At 41.7% G+C, this 19968-nt stretch overlaps 1 protein-coding gene and 1 non-coding gene across 4 annotated transcripts in view; both read right to left on the reverse strand.

Annotated features, from left to right (window-relative positions):
- The window catches only part of Srcap (Snf2 related CREBBP activator protein), a 50967-nt gene that overhangs the window by 22762 nt on the left and 8237 nt on the right, over nt 1–19968 (reverse strand). For 2 of the 3 annotated variants that reach the window (XM_028769461.1, XM_028769459.1), the window contains exons 5-22: nt 18653–18838; nt 18184–18324; nt 14626–14848; nt 14236–14510; nt 11649–11742; nt 10837–10926; nt 9713–9895; nt 9295–9632; nt 9022–9199; nt 8635–8771; nt 8187–8356; nt 7861–8053; nt 5949–6085; nt 5671–5857; nt 2008–2177; nt 1389–1654; nt 921–1208; nt 192–356 (exon numbers count right to left, since the gene is read on the reverse strand). In XM_028769461.1, the coding sequence (XP_028625294.1) occupies nt 192–356; nt 921–1208; nt 1389–1654; nt 2008–2177; nt 5671–5857; nt 5949–6085; nt 7861–8053; nt 8187–8356; nt 8635–8771; nt 9022–9199; nt 9295–9632; nt 9713–9895; nt 10837–10926; nt 11649–11742; nt 14236–14510; nt 14626–14848; nt 18184–18324; nt 18653–18838 (3421 nt within the window). The remainder of the gene's footprint in view (nt 1–191; nt 357–920; nt 1209–1388; nt 1655–2007; nt 2178–5670; nt 5858–5948; nt 6086–7860; nt 8054–8186; nt 8357–8634; nt 8772–9021; nt 9200–9294; nt 9633–9712; nt 9896–10836; nt 10927–11648; nt 11743–14235; nt 14511–14625; nt 14849–18183; nt 18325–18652; nt 18839–19968) is intronic. The other variant, XM_028769460.1, reaches the window with a different exon arrangement.
- On the reverse strand, nt 12152–12281 carry LOC114622904. Its single transcript, XR_003711694.1, has one exon. It is a non-coding gene; the product is annotated as a small nucleolar RNA SNORA30/SNORA37 family (small nucleolar RNA).

The following is a 19968-nucleotide window of genomic DNA, read 5'->3' on the forward strand; positions in this document are numbered from 1 at the left end:
AGAGAGAATAGGCAGGAAGTAACAGCACTAGAACCATCTCTTTCCATTTTTAGCAAAGACCCCTTCCAACCATACCCTCTGGCCCTACCCACCAAAGCTAAGAAACATTAAGGCTGACAGCTAAAAAGAGTCACACAAACAAAGACAGAGTAAGGAGGAAAAAGGCAGGACAGGGGGTGGGTTTTACCTACTTTGCAGCGGGCGGGGCTGCCCCACAGCAAGCTGGCGCACCTGGGCACCAGTCAAAGTCAGTTTGTTTCCCTGGATTTGGAAGGTGAGAGGTTTGCTTCCCCCAGCACTAGTCACTGGACGTTGTGCCAAGGAAGCCAACTGTCCAATGCTGACCACTTCTCCAGCTACAAACAAAGAAAGCCTTATATACACAGGGCTCATGTCAAAACCACATCTCAGACCCCACAAAGTTCCTATCACTTTTGAATCTGAGTCTTTCCCACAATTTGCCATGTTCAACCCAGTAAACCTCCACACAGAGCTTTGTGGCCAATGCTATTTGTCTGTAATCTTTTATATTCTCTAATGGCCTGCTGCCAGACAGACAACCACTACTTCTTGCTCTGTACCACCTCTTTACTCACTCTCCCCCTCCCCCACTTCCCTCTATCCAAAAGACTGAACTCTGGCCTTACAATACTGGGTAAGTAATTTACCACTAAGTCAGCACCACCCTCAACTATTTACATTGCTGAACTTACCACTATTTACTCATCTATGGGCAATCTCCCCCACAGAATAAACTGTGAATTCTTTGATGTCTCTTAATTATGATACATAATTATCGAGCAAAATACCTAATGTGAATTAGCTGTCTAAATCTTTATGTTCTCCTGTTCTTTTCCTACAGCTCTCTTGCATAAAGACCCTCATCTGAAGACCCTCATCACACAGCCTTGATAACTTACAAGGCAGACGAGCCTGCATTTCAGGAGATAAGATGAGGCGCTGTGGTGTAGAATTCGGAGCTGGCACTGCTGTAGTGGTGACAGTTGCTATGGTGGAGGAGGTGGTGGTAGCAGCAACAGGAGATAAAGTGTAGCCTGGTGGTACTGTGAGGGGCTTCAACAGGCTGGAGGAACCTGGAGGTGGAGCTGGGCTCAGCCGAACTGGGGCAGGTGGGGCTGGCTTCAGTGACAGGGTTGGAGTGGGAGGCCGTGAGGTCCCACTCATGACTCCCATGGGGGATGGCAACACTGCAGATACAAACATCTGTCAGATACATCTTGACAAACACCTTAGTTGGACTGAAAAGCCTCTATATTAGCATCCCTTCTAGTTTACTGAACACTATGCTTCCTAATTCTTGAACTATTTCACGTCACTACTTCATACCCAGAAGTAATCCCATTACACTTGGTTTCCTTTTAACTCACCCTGGGGGAGAGGACCAGAATTTGGCTGCAAGGGAGACAAGAGAACAGGTCCAGGCGGCCGGGATGCAGGAACAACTGGGGTTCCTACAGGCGAAGCCGACACCATGAGTGGTGCTGGCAACACTGGAGGAACTGGACCAAGAGTGGGCTGGGCTGAGACCTCAGGGCCTGGAGGGGGGCGGACTGGGACAGGGCCAAGGGGAGCCCGTGGGCTGTTCACCACCACCACTGTACGGCCTTCTTGCTTGGGCACTGGCTGCAGCATCCTATGAGGAAAAATTAAAGGGTTAAATAGACACAGAAGGAAAATACGTAATAAAAGAAATTAAGACAAGACAAAAAACCTATACAAGCAAAAAGAAGAAAGAAAAGAGACCACCATAAGGATAAAGTGGGGCAGGGAATCAGAGATAACCAGAAAGCACCAAGAAGAGAGAACAAGACACCAGCAATGCAGGAGTACCTCTCAGAGTTCTCCAGTCATTCTGCTTCCTCAATCCCTGTACTGCAGCACACGCTGATGAAAGCTGCATAAACTGACCTAACTTACAAGTTATCTCTATTCTAATTCCTCTATTTATTTCAAGAAACCCATCCCCTTAGTCCTTAATGCATGTACCTGTTGACCTTCATCTTGACTGGCTTGGGACGAGGTGGGGGATCAGGAGCAGTAGCTATCTCTAACAATATGCGGCGGGAAAGACGGTGGCGGGGCAGAAATGTGTCAGCCTCATATCGAGAGACTCGACCCTCCAGGCCAACAAGATCAAACCGACCCATGTCAATTCGCTGCCACAAGAAGAAACACAAACCATGGTATCAATGGAACCATTTTGGAAAATGACACCAAAAGTAAAAGTAACAAAAGAAATTGCCAAAATGGACATTAAACAATTTAAATAATGTGCATAGAAGAACAAAGAATAAAAAGGCAACTCATAGAAGGGATAAAGTATTTATACATCACATATCTATCAAGAGGTTAATTTCCAAAGTATACAAAAAACTCCAGCTTAATGGCAAAACAACTGGTTTAAAAAACCAATCAGCAAGGTCTTGGATACACACCTTTCCAATGACATATAAATGATCAATAAGCACATGAAAAAATGCTAAAGATAATTATTAGAGAAATGCAAATCAAACACATTAACATAGCTACTATTTAAAAAAAAAACAAAACTCTTTGGAAAGGATGTGACAGGACCCCTGCAACATTACTGCTAAAAATATAAAATAAACGTGAAATATATAGCAGCAGCTAGGGATAAATAAGGCAGCTCCTCAAAAACATTAGAAATAGAATTACCACATGATCTAGCAACTTCATTTCTGGGCACAGACTCAAAATAGAAAGCAAGGACTCAAACAGATTATCTGTACATTTATGGCACCATTATTCATAAAAGCTGAAAGGTGGGTTGGGTATGCCCTGTAGCCCCAGCATTCAGGAGGCTGAGAGATCCTGGGTTCAAGGATGACCTGTACACAGCCACACCCTGTCTCAAACAAATTAAAAAAAATTTTTTTAATTCATTAAAAGTTAGAAACAAGCCAGATGTACCCTGAGAGATAAATAAATAAAATGTGGCACTATCCACACAATGAAATTCTATTTAGTCTTTAGAATTCTGTCTGAGAAGAGCATTTGAAGCCCTGTTTGGCTTTGGCTTCTCCAACAAAAACTCTCACCTGGAATTCCTTGATTTCCACCCTGCTGGCCAGCCCTACAAAAACTCCCAGGCTGCTAGCCCCCACAGTGAGCCAATTCTTCAAAGTCAAAGTAAGGCTAGCATATATTCTGGAAGAGAAGTGAGCAAGTGAAGTGGACAAAATTGTGGGCCTGGTTGAGTCCTAGTTTTAGTTGCCCTCCCCTAAACAGGAAAACTGATTAGTGTAGAAAGAAGTCCTATATACTTAACAGCCACGTAGTGAGAGGGCACCTAATCCCACTGCAATGGACATTAACGGCCCATCATGAGATATTGCCAATCCTAGCTTCTAAGCTATGAAGGGAAACTCAGGTTTTGTTTTGCTATTTTCCAATGGATAAAAGAGGAAATATGGGAGAGGCCCAGTAAGAGTTTCAGATTTCTTAATTTCAGTCAGCCTTTAGGATACTACTTAAATATATAACGGGAACAAAAAAAGGCTCAGCTACTGTCAAGATTTACATGGAAAAATGGCTCCATGATTCTGATAGAAGTCCCAAAAGTAAGTCTGCTATTTTCCCTCAGTGGTTGACTCTAAACTAGGGATTATTGATGGTGACTGACTGACAGCCTGCCCCATTTCCTAGTCCTTTTGTGAATGTTAAATGAGACTACAGGCCTTTTCTGTACTTCAAGAATAAAGGAGCTATCTCCCTCGTTAGCCCCTATCTAGTTTACATTGGAGAATGCAAATACATATTAACAAAGTGTTTTATTTTGTGGACCCTTTCACTATACATTTTTCAACCATAGCATTTTAATGATCAAAATCTTTTATTTGGGGCTGGAGAGATGGCTCAGCGGTTAAGAGCACTGACTGCTCTTCCAGAGGTCCTGAGTTCAAATCCCAGCAACCACATGGTGGCTCACAACCATCCGTAATGAGATTCGATGCCCTCTTCTGGTGTGTCTGAAGACAGCTACAGTGTACTCATAAATAAAATAAATAAATAAATCTTTAAAAAAAAAAATCTTTTATTTGGGGAAGTTATTACATGTAAAAATCTTATTATACAAAATGCTACTAAATGTTGGGATTACAAACTATGCCACTATGATCTGACTGGTAAAAATACTCTCACTTTTTTTGTTGTTTTGTTTTTCAAGACAGGTTTTCTCTGTGTAGTTCTTGATGTCCAGGAACTCACTCTGTAGACCAGGCTGGCCTTGAACTCAAGAGATCCACCTGCCTCTGCCAGCATTAAAGGTATGCACCTCCACCACTGGCTGACTAAAAGTATCCTCCCTTTTTTGATATTAGAAGCAGGGTTATCAAAATCTCAGATACTGCAGAAGTAGGCTAAAACTATACTGATGATGAGCTTGAATTTTTAATTCTTTTACCTTCACACCTCACAAACATGGACCATGGGTTCAGTTAGTGTAGTAATGCAGCTTGAACTGACTGCTTTTTGCATGCTGGCAAGAACTCTAACCTAGCTATACTTCACACCTAATACTCTCTTTAAGAAGGTTTATTACGGGCTGGAGAGATGGCTCAGCAGTTAAGGGCACTGACTGCTCTTCCAGAGTTCCTAAGTTCAATTCCCAGCAGCCACATGGTGGCTCACAACCATCTACAATGGGATCTGATGCCTTCTTCTGGTGTGTTCGAAGACAGTGACACAGTGTACTTATACACATAAAATATATAAATAAATATTTTTTTAAAAAAGAAGTTATATTACCTTAAAAATTGGTTGAGGGAGGATTTTTTACACATTCCACTGCGTTGACAGACGGGTACTATTACATACTCAGAATCATAACAGAGTAGAATGGTAGATGTCAGGATGGGGAAAACTGGACAGTTTTTCAATATATACAATACAGTGTTTCAGCTTAAAAAATAAAAGCAGTTCTGAGGATGGATGGTAGAGATAGTGACTACACAACATAAATGTTGAGGTCACTAAAATGTAGACTTAAAATTGGTTAAAATAATAATTTTGTTGAATGTATTTCACCACAGTTACAAAATTAGGAGATTCAGGAGTAATGGGACACGCCTGTAATCCTAGCACATAGAAGATGGAGGCAGGCAGAACAGGAGTTTGAAGCTATCCTGAAATGGGTATAATACTTTCTTAAAAAAGGTGGGAAGGAGCCAGGCCTAGTGGTGCATGCCTTTGATCTCAGCATGGGAGGGGCAGAGGTGGGGGAATCTCTTTAAGTTTGATGCCAGAGTGGTCTATATAATGAGTTCCAAACCAGCCAAGGATACACAGTAAGACCCTGTTTCAAAAAGAAAAAAAAAAAAGTGTGGGGAAGGGATAAGAAAAAGTACTATTTGCCAAATAATTATAGATATGCCAGACTTATGCTTTCAAAAGTATTAACTTCATTTTCAAGCACACTGTAAACAAGGCCTTATAATCCCTGCTTTGATGGACAAGGAAGCTTAGGCCAATAATTAGGCCAAGGGTCACATGACTAAAGAACACTAAAGCTATGAAAATAATACTGAGTTGATAACATAGGGAAATAGTAAATGTGCAAAAGGTCAGACCTTAAAGTGGAGGCAGAAAGTGTGTATAATAAAACCACTAACCTCAGGGGTAACTACATACCTGGAGTGGATGAACTTCAGTGGCTCTTAGCACCAGAGAGGCGGTGCTAAAGCAGATGCCTGGGGTGATGAACGGGGAGGTAACAGGTCGAGGGTCAAATAGATTTGGATGATTGCAGACTTTCCGCAACTGCATCAAAATGTTGATGACACTCATAAAATGGCCTGTAGCTAGTGTTTCCTTAGTTCTGGAGACAAAGGAAAAATAAGTAAGGGACATTTGACAGCTACCTGGTTTCTAACCCAGAGTACCAGGATCTACCCTCAGTCCTCTCTTACGTAGTCTGTGCCATGAAGTCATCATAAAGACAGCGTTGGCGCTTGGAAAGTCGGCACCGGATAACATGCTCATACTTTTTGGGCATCTGCTTCTCAACATCCACCTTAACTCGGCGCAGTAAAAAAGGTCGCAGAACCTAAAGGCAAATGAGCAGGGTGCTAACAGAGAGTGGGCACTATGCTCTCCATAGTTCTCCTATATGGGTCTTGGCTCCAGGATAGGCAAAGTACTAGCTTAATTCACCAGAAAATAGTCATCATGCATGCCAGATATTAATTACACACAGACACAAACTCTCCTCTCATGTAACTTACTGTTTAATGATAAGGCAAACACAAAGATAATTATAAACAACATACAAAGATGAACCTAGAGCAAACTACCTTTGAAAGAGAGATGATTCAAATTACATTTGGAGGAATAACTATTTGTTATACTGCAAAAATAAGCCAGGCTGGGACTGCTGGGATTAAAGTTGTGTGCTGCTGACACCACCACCTGTTGTGAGGTGTGAGACAGTATTCTTAACAGGCTTAAAGGCCCTGGATTCAATTGCCAATACTTAAAAAAATAAAAAAACAAAAAAGTGGCCTTGACATTTTGTATTTCTAGAGACAAATAAATCTGCAATCACAAGATAAAAAAACCTCCTAAGGGCATAGGTAAGTTTGTGAATTCAAAACCAGCCTAATCTATATATCAGTTCCAGGACAACCAGAGTTATGTAAAGACTCTCCTCAAAACCAAATCTCATAGGACATAATTTTCAGTGTCAACTAAGACAAGAGAATTAAAAAAAGAAAGTAATCATTAATATTTCTTGGTTTCATGGGGCATTATGGTGTAAGCCTTTAATCTTGGGAGGCAGAGGCAGGCAGATCTCTGAGAGTTCAAAGCCAACTTGGTCTAGACAATGAATTCCAGTACAGCCAGGGCTACACAAAGAAACCCTGTCTCTAAAAACCAAAGGAAAAGAAGGGAGGGTGTGTGTCTCAGAATGTTGAAAACTAGCTGTTGAAAAACTGGAAGGACCAGAGACAACCACTACACCCCCACAAAATAATGAGCCAAAAGATACAGCTCAGTAATAGAGTACTTACTTGTTTAGCAAGCACAATAATGCCCAAGACTTAATTTCCAGTACCACAAAAAGAGAATGGCACATGACTTTAACCTCAGTACTCAAAAGGCAGAGGCAGGGGGGATCTCAAGGAGTTCTAAGACGCCGGGCGGTGGTGTCGCATGCCTTTAATCCCAGTACTTGGAAGGCAGAGGCAGGTGGATTTCTGAGTTTGAGGCCAGCCTGGTCTACAGAGTGAGTTCCAGGACAGCCAGGGCTACACAGAGAAACCCTGTCTCGAGAAAACCAAAAAAAAAAAAAAAAAAGTTCTAAGACAGCCAGAGCTACATGGTGAGACCTTGTTTCAAAACAAACAATAACCAAATCACATTAAATAAATTAGGGCTAGAGATGGTTCAGTGGTTGAGAGCACAGGTTGCTCTTATAGAGAATCTGGGTTCAATTCCTAGCATTACATGGTGGTTCACAACTATCTGCAATTACATTTCCACAGAATTTACACTTTTCTGACTTCTTTGAACACTAAGTATGGTGTGTGATGCACATAATATATGCAGAGGAAAACACTATACACATACAAATAAAAACCTAAATAAATTTGTCCATATAAAATGAAAGCATAGTACATTATCAAGACCCAAGAAGAATAAGGAAAACATTCCCATCTACAGAAAACAAAAACTAACTAAGGCAAAGCTGCTCAGCCTGGCAATGGTTATTCTCTTCAAAACTACAGCTTGACAACTTAATTTAGCCTAATATTGATTTATCCCTCTAAAGCTTTACTAGGCGTTGTCCTTAACTTTTACTATACTGTATACAGGTCCTACCTTGTGGAGGCGTTTGACTAGACCTTCGTTATATTCTTGGCTTCCTTCGATCATGCCAGTTAGTGGGTTAGAGAACCATTCCTTGAATTCTCGGTGAGACTGGAAGACATGCGGCATCAGAAAATGCATCAAGGACCACAGCTCCATGAGGCTATTCTGCAAGGGAGTTCCCGTCAGGAGCAGGCGCCTCTGGCTGTAAAGACAGAAGGAATTATGATAAGCACAGTCAGTAAAATTTCAACTAAGCATCCTTAATATGGCTGGCTCACGCAGCCAACACTTCATAGCAAGACAAGTCTCCCACGGATCTCTACATCCATCTTTACCTGTTAAAGTTGAGCAGTGACTGCCACCGTTGAGACTTGAAATTCTTGATGTTCTGAGCCTCATCCAGAATGAGATAGCGCCAATTCTTGCGACGAAAAGCCTGGTGATCTTGCAGTACCAGCTTGTAAGATGTGATACACACATGGAAAGCATTGGGCTTAGTCCAGCCCTAAGAGGTCAAAGAGAAAACAGCTTATGATGAGATCCAAAAAAAACAAAAACAAAAAAACCAAAACAAACAACGGAAACCCACACACATAGAAAAACACAAGGGGAATTGGAAGACATGTTAAAGTACTCAAGGACAGAAATCAGGTTGGAAGAAATAAGATAGTACCAACAAGAGAACTGAGCAACAGGAAAATGAGGCCAAGTAATTCATGTGAGAAAAGGATCTAAAACTGAAGGAAACATCAATAAGGGAAGTGATCACATGGAAGATCAAACCTGCCGCTTGAGCTTCCTCTCTTTCTGAGCTCCATAGTAAGTGAGGATTTTAAAACTTGGGCACCAACGTTTCAATTCCATCTCCCAGTTCAACATCACGCTGGTGGGAACAATGATTAAATGGGGACCCCAGTTACCTGTTTAGCAGAAAACACATAGTAAGACTAGGTAAACCTTGCCACTCTGGTTAAACAACCCTAACTAGCATCTTTCTGATAATGCTTAAGACCTCAGCATCTATGCTGTTCTCTTTATGTAGATACTGACTAGACTCAATGAGGCTACAAAGACAGCAGTAAAATATTTCACCTTTTCTGGAGATGAAATCACCACTAAACAAGCTACCCTCAGTAATCAGACACGAAGTCCCAAGGGAAAAAATTCTACCTTTTTCACAGGCCAAGTGAGCAAGCAAGGAGATGGTCTGGATGGTCTTTCCCAGCCCCATCTCATCTGCAAGAATGCCATTCAGTTTTTTCTCATACATAGTAACCAGCCAGTCAAGGCCAATGTGTTGGTACTCTCGGAGCTGGCCTCGAAGGAGTAATGGAATAGGTGTCTTCACCTAATAGAAAGGGAATTATCACATATGGTAGATATGAAACACCTGTTATCAGGAAACAGTAAGTCAAGATATGAGAAAGTAGAACCTGGAGGTACCTGGGTAGTAGCCAAAGTATAACCTTTGGGCTGGAGACTTTCAGCTGCTGCAGCAATATCAGTAATTTCTTTCTTGGGCCCTAGAGTGGTCGTGGGACCGGGGGTGGGAGGTCCACTGCCCCCATCTACCTCACTCCTTTCATCATCCCGAGCAAGCAAGTATTCTACTCCAAAATCATCATCATCATCTCCCTCATCTTCTTGATCTTCATCTGCTTGGCTCTGTGACTGAGCATCCTCAGACTCATCAGACTCAGATTCTTCTGACTGTGAACTCCCACTCATTTCTTCCTCTGAATGTTCATCTTCCTCATCCTCACTATGCTCCTCAGCAGAATCTAAATCAGAAGACCAAAGCATGGTAAGCTGTTCCTTCCACACCAGCCCTTCCCAGTTGTCCTTTAAACCAAGTATTTACCTGACTGAGTACTACTATCTTCTTGAGCTGCCTCTTCAGCTTCTTTTGTTTCCTCTAGTTCACAGTCAGAACTATTGGCTTCAACCTCATCTTCATCTTCACTATTCCCCAAGCCTGGAGCAGAGGCATCATAGGCATAGGCCCCTGCATATTGCTGCAGTAGCTCCTCCATAGAAAGTTCACCTGATAGGGTAAAGAGAAGTAAACATTTGGTTCCTTTGAGAGGATTGGGAAACAGGTATTTTAGTGGTACTGGTTTATTTTACCCAGGTCTACAGGGAGACTAGTTTTTATCTTTAGCACTAGTTAATAAAATCAATCCTGGTATCAACCATAGTAGGTGCAGCATTCTCCTGAGAAGGACAGTACCTACCCCCGTGAACTTCCCCAACTTTTTTTTCCACTGCTGGTAATTTATTATCTGTTAATAGCATACAGACCAAATACTAATTACTCAGAACTATGTACCTATAGAAGTGGGCAATGATATGGGCCATTCAGTAGGAAACTACATGTATTATTTAATTTTCAGGTTTTAGGCTTTTCTTTTTTTATGCTACACTGTTCTGCAGATGCTCAATCTCCTTTCCATAGTGCCTGATCTCATCAAGGCAGCCAGTTGCTTTCTAGATTTCTCTCAGAAGAATCAATCCTCTTCAGGTTTCTCACTGTTTTCAAAGACTCCATTGATTTCTCAGACAGAACCAGAGCCCATGTCCAGGCTCTCCAACCAGTGTGAGGTCAAGCCTCAGTTTGCATGATCCTTACTCCCCAGATGGCAAGCCATGCCTGAGCCACTAATGCTGAGCCTTCTGTTGTCTCTTGAGCCACTGAAACACCCTTTTAAATTTTTGGTCAAATGTTACTACTAATATCCTGCTACAGTGGCTATTCCTTCAGCTGAGATCTCAGTCCACACTATCATAATCATGACACTTTCTATTTATAATTGCCTTTCATTTATAAATCTTTTTGTTGTTATACTTGAATTACATGAGAAACATATATAATAGTAACTGAAGATAGGAAGATAAAAATATGATTTATTGTCTATTTATCCACCAATTTTTCTGCACAATAGAGACAACAAGCAGATTTTCAGTAACATATCTCATAAATGTCACCTTCTCGAGCCAACTCGCTCAGTTCCATGGCATGATCCACTTCCCCTTCCAATTGCTCCTCAGCTGCTATAGTGTCCTCTTCATCCTCTGCTACAAAAAGAGAATGAAGTTTCCACTGATGAGCCCACCAAACGATGGTTCCAAAACCATGGTCACACACATAGTCCTGGTTAAAATTTCAGTGAAGGGGCTGGAGAGATGGCTCAGCGGTTAAGAGCACTGACTGCTCTTCCAGAGGTCCTGAGTTCAAATCCCAGCAACCACATGGTGGCTCACAACCATCCGTAATGAGATTGGATGCCCTCTTCTGGTGTGTCCGAAGACAGCAACAGTGTACTCATAAATAAAATAAATAAATAAATCTTAAAAAAAAAAAAAAAAAAAATTTCAGTGAAAAACAAAAAAACAAAAAACAAACAAACCCATAAATGTAGGAAAGGGATTTGTAGGGAAGATGGAGGGTTGTCAGAGGTGGAAAGTAAGAGAAACCAAAATGTATTTTATACACGTATTCATGTATTGAAATGTCAAAAAACAAATCTAATTAAAAGAGAGAGAGAGAGAGAGCGAGAGAGCGAGAGAGAGAGAGAGAGAGAGAGCGAGAGAGCGAGAGAGCGAGAGAGAGCGAGCGAGCAGGGCATTGCTGACACATGCCTTTAATCCTAGCACTTGGGAAGAAGACATAAATGGATCTCTGTAAGTTCAAGGCTAGCCTGATCCACAGAGTTCCAGGACAGCCATCTATAGATAATATAGACCTTGTCTCAAGAAAACAAACAAAGCAACAATGAAAATGACAGAAGAGGTCTGACCTTCATCTTCATTAGCAGTAAACTCTTCATCATCTTCATCTGGATGCCAACGCTGTTTGTTACACCGTGTGACAGAGGAAGATGGAGGGTTGACCTGTATGGGAAAGAGTAAAAAGTGGAAAGATTTAACATTTGAACACAAAGTTGAAAGGGTGTGGTGAAAGCCTTTAATCCTAGCACTGGGGAAGCAGAAGCAACCCTTGAGTTGGAGGCTACCCTTGTCTACATAGTGAATTTCAGGTCAGCCAGAGTCAAAAAACAACAACCAAACAACAAGGCCCTGTGTAGTGCAAATACCTTTAATAACAGAATTCAGGAGGCAGAGGCAGGGGGACCTCTATGAGTTTGAGGCCTGCCTGGTCTACAAAGTCAGTTCCAGTGTACCCAGGGATGTGACAGAGAAACCCTGATTTCAAACCAAATCAGATCCAACCCAACCCAAACAAACAAGCAAGCAAAAAAAGTTGAAAGACACAGTAATTTAATGTAGATCAGAAAAGCATCACTGTTCCCTTGAGTAACAGCTGCCACTGGTACAGTATCAGGGCAAGGATGTAATCAAGGGTTTCATCTCAGCACCAGCTACCAAATCCTGACCCCACTGACAAAGGAAGGACCTGTGAAAAGTGCTAGAAAATAAAGTGGGACCAACCCCTTAATCCAAGCAGTCTATAGGCACAGCTTTTTGAATTTGAGGCCGGACTGGTCCACACAATGAGTTCCAAGTCAGGTAGGGATACATAATGAGGCTCTCTTCCAAAACCAATAAACCAACAAACCAAACCAATTAACCAAACAACTTCTCAACCCCCTCTCACCCCCAGAAAAAGGAAATGGAAGAGAGAGGGGCTTAAGTGGTCATCAGCAAGCCTGAAAACCCAAGCTCAATCCTCAGAATTCATATAAAGGTAGGTTAGAATCAATGTCACAAACACACACACAGACACAATTCTAATAATTTTTTAGGTTATCCTAATCTATATGAGTGCCAGGCCAGCTAAGACTACACAGTTAGACACTGTCTCAAAAAATAAGTAAATAAAATGAAATTTAAAAATAATTAAATCGGGGCTGGTGAGATGGCTCGGTGGTTAAGAGCACTGACTGCTCTTCCATAGGTCATGAGTTCAAATCCCAGCAACCACATGGTGGCTCACAACCATCTGCAATGAGATCTGATGCCCTCTTGTGGGGTGTCTGAAGACAGCTACAGTGTACTTATAATAAATAAATAAATAAAGTTTAAAAAAAATAATTAAATCAAGGGCTAGAATTTTAGCTTATTGGTTAAGAAGAACACTGTTCCGCTTCAGCGTTAGAAGACCTAGCACCCTTATCAAGTGGCTCAAAACCATCTGTAACTCCAGGTCCAGGGGATCTAAAGCCTCTAGCCTCTGCTGGCAACTGCTATCGTATATGCATATCCACACACAGAAACACAAACCTATGCTTATAATTACAAATACAAGAGATCATAAAGAAATTTAAAATTACAATAATAGTAATTTAAAAACCAACCTTAACATGAAGACATTTGGACCAATGGCATAAATGTCCAAAAGACTTTTTGAGACAAGGTCTCACTATGTACTTTGTGCTATGTTGGAACACACTATGTAGACTAGACCAAGCTGGGATCCACCTGCCTCTGCCTCCTGAGAGCTGGGATAAAGGTATATGACACTACACAAGCCCCAAAAAGGATGTTTTTTTTTTCGAGACAGGGTTTCTCTGTATAGCCCTGGCTGTCCTGGAACTCACTCTGTAGACCAGGCTGGCCTCGAACTCAGAAATCCGCCTGCCTCTGCCTCCCAAGTGCTGGGATTAAAGGTGTGCACCACCACCACCTGGCCCAAAAAGGACTTTTAATTTTTTTTTTTATTTATGTATATGGGTAGCTTGCCTGTATGTACTTTTGCACACCAGAAGAGGGCATCGGGCCCCATTATAGATGGTTGTGAGCAACCATGTGGGTGCTGGGAATTGAACTCAGGACCTTTGGAAGAGCAGCCAGTGCTCTTAACCGACCCATTTCTCCAGACCCCCCCAAAAGATATCTAAGATGACCATCACAACTCCCAAATTCATATCACCTAACAATTTTCATTATACATACATGTACACACACACACACACACACAAATATTTTGCATATTTGTGCATGTTTGTGGAAACCAAAGCTCACTGTAAGCTCCATTGAACTTGGAGTTTACTGATTTAGCTAGACAAACATGGTTCAAGGATGCTATCTATGTCTGCTTCTTAATGTTAAGATTACTATACCATTGCAAATACCTTTATGAGGCAGACTGGGGAATGAACTAAGTACTTTACCAACTAAACTATCTCCGCAGCCCTCCCTTAGGAATTTTAGAAGTACAATAAATGCTTCCGTTATATTATCAGAAACCTTGCTAGTTGCAGGCTTCAACTTCGTTAGCAAATGATCAACTTTCCTAGCAATGAAACCCCAATTGTCCTTAACCCAGATTCTTAAAACCATGGCTCAACCTATGTCCAGGATTTTAGAGCTGAAAATTTCTATTTCCCCTCTGAATCTTCCTTCCTGTACCTCTTCTATTTATACCTCCAAATCCTGAGAAGGCTCCTCTTCAATATTTTCTTCAGGCCCATCATGGGTATCACTGTCATGAGAAGAAGGTGTTTGAGACGGGCTAACAGATCCACCCAATAGCTGAGGAGGGAGGGAACGGAGCAGCTCTTCCAGCGGCAGTTCTCCCTCATGTCGAAGAAGTTCAATCTCACGCCTCTGGGTCTCTGCATCATTGCCTTCCTGTTGTTCTTCAACCTCTATGGTCTCCTCATCATCCTCTTCTTCCTCTTGGGGTTGAAAGTCCCCATCTATAGCAGGAGAACAAGGTCACAAAGTCCACGGGCCCTGCAAGCCACAGGGTGGGTTTTTCAGCTCTGGAAAGGGCATTTGGGGAAGAGTAACAGGACCAAAGAGCACACACACCTTCATCATCCAGCCGAGAAACAGGGGGTGGAGGACTGGATGCTGCTGAGGAAGAACCAAGACAAGGGGAGGAGCCAGCCTTGCTGGAGGCTAGTGGCTGGTTAAGGCTCTGAGACAGAAGGTCTGAGTACTTCTCAGTTTGCCCTACAATGAAGTCCAGGTGCAGGTCCAAGGCTTTCTTACGTTTTTCTTCAAGCCGAGACTGTTGTTTGAATTGTACCACCTACCATAACCACAAAAGACATGAGTCACCCATATAATCATTTGTTTATATACTCTTAGTCAACTACTTAGGGATACTACCTTTATGCCAGACTTTGGCTTCTCATTCAGAAAAAGCTAAAAGTATTTAACGGGCTTCTGTTCTATACAGTACTTCTAAAAACAAAAAAACAAACAAAAAACAAAATAAAACAAACAACAACCAGAAACTGAATAAACACAAGATGGTCAACTTAGTATCTAAGAACTGGAGAATATTACATTAGCAAATCCATCTTAAGTTGGATCTTTAAAAAAATAATAACCAGCTGGGCGGTGGTGGCGCACGCCTTTAATCTCAGCACTTGGGAGGCAGAAGCAGGTGAATTTCTGAGTTCGAGGCCAGCCTGGTCTACAGAGTGAGTTCCATGACAGCCAGAACTACACAGAGAAACCCTGTCTCGAAAAACCAAAAAAAAAAAAAAAAAAAAAAAACCAGTAATAATAATAATAATCGCTGGGCAGTGGTGGTGCACACCTTTAATCCCAGCACTTGGGAGACAGAGGCAGGTGAATTTCTGAGTTCGAGGCCAGCCTGGTCTACAGAGTGAGTTCCAGGACAGCCAAACATACACAGAGAAACCCTGTCTCAAAAAAACAAAACAAAACAAAACAATGATAAAGTAGTCAGTCAGTGGAGGTACACACATTCAGTATCAGCAGAGGCAGGCAGACCTCTTAAATCAGGACCTGTTTGATCTATAGAGTGAGTTACAGGACAGCCAGGATTACAGAGAGAAACCTTGTTTTCAAAAACCAAAACAAATTATAAACAGAGTTATGTGCAGCTACCAGTGTAGGTCAGTAGGAGAGCATATGCCTAGCATAAACCAAGTCCTAGGTTTGAAGAGGGGGTTGGAGGTGGTGGTTCTGTCTTCTTTAACTACTAACAAGGAGAACAGCAGCAGTAGAAAGAGACCATGTGTGAATGGCCAGGTGTGTGAACTAACCTCAAATAAAAAATATTCAAAAAAGTCTGGAAGTTAAAAGACAGTGACCAAAGCACAAACTTAGTAACAAAAGCTCTGGGTTAATAAAACTAAAATCATAGGTGGACGTGGTGACACACATCTTGAATCCCAGCACTCAAGATGCAAAGGAAGGCAGATCTCTGTCAGTTGCGCCAGCCTGGTCTACAGAGTGAGTTCCAGAACAGCCAAGGCTATGTAGAGAGGCCCTATCTCAAAGAAACCAAAACAACAACAAAAACTAAAAAACTTGAGGTTGGCAAAATGGCTTAGTATGTAAAGGCAGTTATTGCTAAGCCTAACAACATGAATTCAACTAGGACCCACAGAGTGGGAAAAAGAGAACCAACAACTTCCACAAATTGTTCTCTGACTTCCACACATCAGCTGTGGCTTATGTGCATATAATTTAAATAATTAAATTTTTTAAAAAATGAGGCTGAGGGCTAGAGAGATGGCTCAGTGCTTAAGAGCACTTACTACTCTTGCAGAGGACAGGAGTATAACTGTAACTCCAGCTCCAGGAGATCCTCTGGCCTCCAAGATTACCAGCATTCATGTACACATCACATACCCATATACAGACACATAATTTAAAAATAATGAAAATAAAGGCTTTTAAAACATGGGACTAGAATGATGGCTCAGAGGTTAAGAACATGTATTGCTCTTCCTGAGGATAAGTTTGGTTCCCAACACTTATATCAGGTGGTTCACAATAACCTATAGCTCCATTTCCCAGAGATCCAACTTGCTCTGGCAGGTATGTGGGTATCTCTGTATGTACATAGTGCACATAAATCTCATCTAGGCACACACGTACATAAAGAAAACCAACAAGTCTTTTAAAAGTTTTTACCTCCAGGCATAGTATCAAACACCTTTAATCTTCAACAGTCTAGAGGTAGAGGTAGGTAGACCTCAAGGCCAGCCTGATCTATACAGGGAGTTCTAGGCTAGCCAGAACTAGAGAGACTCTGTCTCTCACAAACAAACAAACAAACAAATGCCTAGGCATGCTGGCTGAACCAGGATTTCTCTAAATTCAAGGGCAGCTTGAGTTCCAGGCCAGTCTATAATGAGACTTTGTCTCAAATGCACAAAAAAAGGAGGAAAACAAGATGGGTCAGTCAACATTAACAGCCTGAGTTAAATTAAATCCTTGTGACTCACATAACAGAAACAGAAAACAGACACCCACAAATTGTCCTTTGACGTCCACTATGTGTGACGCAGTATGTCTCCTTACCCCAAACTCAAACACACACATAATAAATAAATGTTAATCCCTGCACCCCCTCCCACCCCCGCCCCATTCCAAGCCTAGGTGTTAAATGGCACATCCTCAGAACTCAGGAGACTGAAGCTGGCTCCAGACTAGCATATGTTACATAGACTGTCTCAAACACTACAAAATAAACATTGCAGGCAGGTATGTAAACTGAAGAAAAAATGAGTTCAAGTCCAGTCACACCATGCTGGTTTACTCCTGTAACCCAGCACTTGAGATCAAACAGAAAAAAAGATCGACCCCTGCTACACAGTGAGTTTGAAGCTAACCTGCTCTATTTGAAATCCCTGTTGCAAAAATGAACAGAAACAAAAACAACAAAGGGCCTGTAGAGGGTGTGAGGAGCATCTGGAGTTCAAGATATCCTTAACTACATAGCAAATTTGAGGATAACATGAGTTAATGACACCCTATCTCAAAACTGAAATAGTAAGAAAATCTGTGAAATATAGCAATATCCCTATCTCAAACAATATAGTATGACAACTATGTATGTAGTACTTTTTGTACCACAATGTATATAATAAAACATTCTAAAACTATTTGAAACTCTTCAATTAGATGTTCATATTATATGCATTTTATGTCCTGGACTTGAACATCTCCAGATTAGATACCTATAAGGAGTCCTAGAAGCAATTACACAAGCACAATAGGGAGATGAAGGATTCAGAGACAGTTACAACTTAACATACGGGCAGGAGGGATAAACAGGAAACATGTTAATACACACCCTGCAAACAGTGGATGGTCTAGGAGTTAAGGAGTCCTATTCACCCCCAAATATACAATGGATATTTGCCACTAAAACAGACTGCTAGGTGCTGTTCCCAATGTTTTAACTGAGTAGGTAGAAAAGGGAAGTCAAGTCCTTCTTCCTTGTGACACTGAGTGGTGGAAAGGCCCAGTACATTGGAAAATGTCATAAAGAGCTGGAACTGCAGTGTTTAGTTCCTCGGTAAGTTTTGGTCAGACCTACTAATAGACTCGCTGTAAGCTGGTCCAGGTCACCCCCTTTTCTCCAGCCTCACTGCTCACCTTCTCCACATTGCTCCAGAACTGCCTAACATCCTTGGCCATAGTAGAAGCAATTCGGCGGAGCTTGGCCTGTTCCTCTCTGCGAGCTCGTTCCTCCTTTTGTCGCTGCTCTTCGTGGTGCCGGATCACCATACGTACAACCTATAGAAATAATGACCCAGTATGAAAACGCTCAATGCTAAACGTCCTTATCCACACACTCAATACAAATGTAATCAAGGGCAAGAAAAGGCTTAACTCTACATGCAGAAACTACCAAAAGGGGTATATTAACTCATGGGCTTTATTTGGGGGTGTGGCCCTGTCTATCCTAGAACTCTGTAGACCAGGCTTCCTCAAATTCAGAGATTCACCCCCTTCTGCCTCTCCATTGCTGGCTGGGATTAAAGGTGGGCACAACCTCTCAGCTAATCATTAAGGTTTCAAATACACCTGAAAACATACAGATGTTATAGCAAACAGGACATACCTTCCGGGCCACACCTCGCTTCCATCTACGCTCCTGAGCAAAGTCAGCAGAGAGCCACTGCATCTCTTCACATAGATAGTCCCAGTGTCCTTTAGGGCGGGGAGGCTCTGGCACTTTAGGTAGCCTTTTCAATGACCAGAATCCCTCCTTCCGAAGTTCAGCAATCCGAGTTTCGATTTCGGCTTCCTAATATGGGACAATGACACTGATTAAGAGTTAATAGACATACAAGCCATCTCACTGCCATGGCTGGAATCCTGACCACTGAATGGGCTCAGTGTTTTATGCTCATACCAATCCCTCAAGGTAACAGATTTAATTGGGAGTGGCATGAGGGAGTATCTAGAAAATTAAAAGATATTCCTGAGATTATACAGTTAGGAAAGAACTGGGAATCAAAAAACAGGTCTAGAAACCTGAGCATGGTAGCACATGTCTTTAATCCCCAACCCTGGAAGGCCAAAGCAGGCAGAACTCTGAGTTCCAGGCCAAATTGTTCTACATAGCATCTTCCAAACCAATCAGGGCTATATACTGAGACTAACTCTCTTTATATATACACATCTCCAAAAAAAAACAAAAAACAAACAAACAAACAAAAAACCCAAAGAAGCAATTAAATGTTGACATCTGCGTTCCATACGCAAGTGCACACATAATACAAGTGAAATAGGTATAAAATCTCAGGCCATGATTTCATACTCTTTCTGTTCACACAATCTCTGAAAACCCTGAACGAAGGTAAGACTCAGGAAAACGTATTTCAAAGGGAATGCCTACTTCATTCTTAACTCTAGAGGGGTTCTTAGCACTGTAGAAATCAATTTCTTAGAAATATGATTTCAGTCTAATTTATTTAAAGTGTCACAAGTTAGAGACTAGATGTAAATGGGAAAAAAATAAATTTTAATACCAGTAACAGCTTACAAAGTACTTCAGTGTCTAATGCCTTCTTCATTTAGATTTGCGGTTCTAGTTTTATTTTTTGAGACAGTGTCTAGCTCACTCTGTAGCCTAGGCTGACTCACACCCTGTCATCTTACACCATCACTTCAGAGTGCTGGGAATACAGCTGTGAGCTACCTTGGTTAGCTCCCTTTAAAATTTTATTTAATTTTCAGTTTTAAAACAGAGTTTCTCTGTGTAGCCCTGGCTGTCCTGGAACTCACTCTGTAGACCAGGCTGGCCTCAAACTCAGAGTTCTATCTGCCTGCCTCTGCCTGCCTCTGCCTCCCAAGTGCTAAGATTTAAAATGTGTACCATCATCACCCAGCCTAATTTTTTTCAATTATTATTTACCTTTAAAAAAAAAAAAA

This window comes from Grammomys surdaster, unplaced genomic scaffold, assembly GCF_004785775.1.
Source record: "Grammomys surdaster isolate TR1022 unplaced genomic scaffold, NIH_TR_1.0 192, whole genome shotgun sequence".
In the NCBI taxonomy this organism is placed as follows: domain Eukaryota; kingdom Metazoa; phylum Chordata; class Mammalia; order Rodentia; family Muridae; genus Grammomys; species Grammomys surdaster.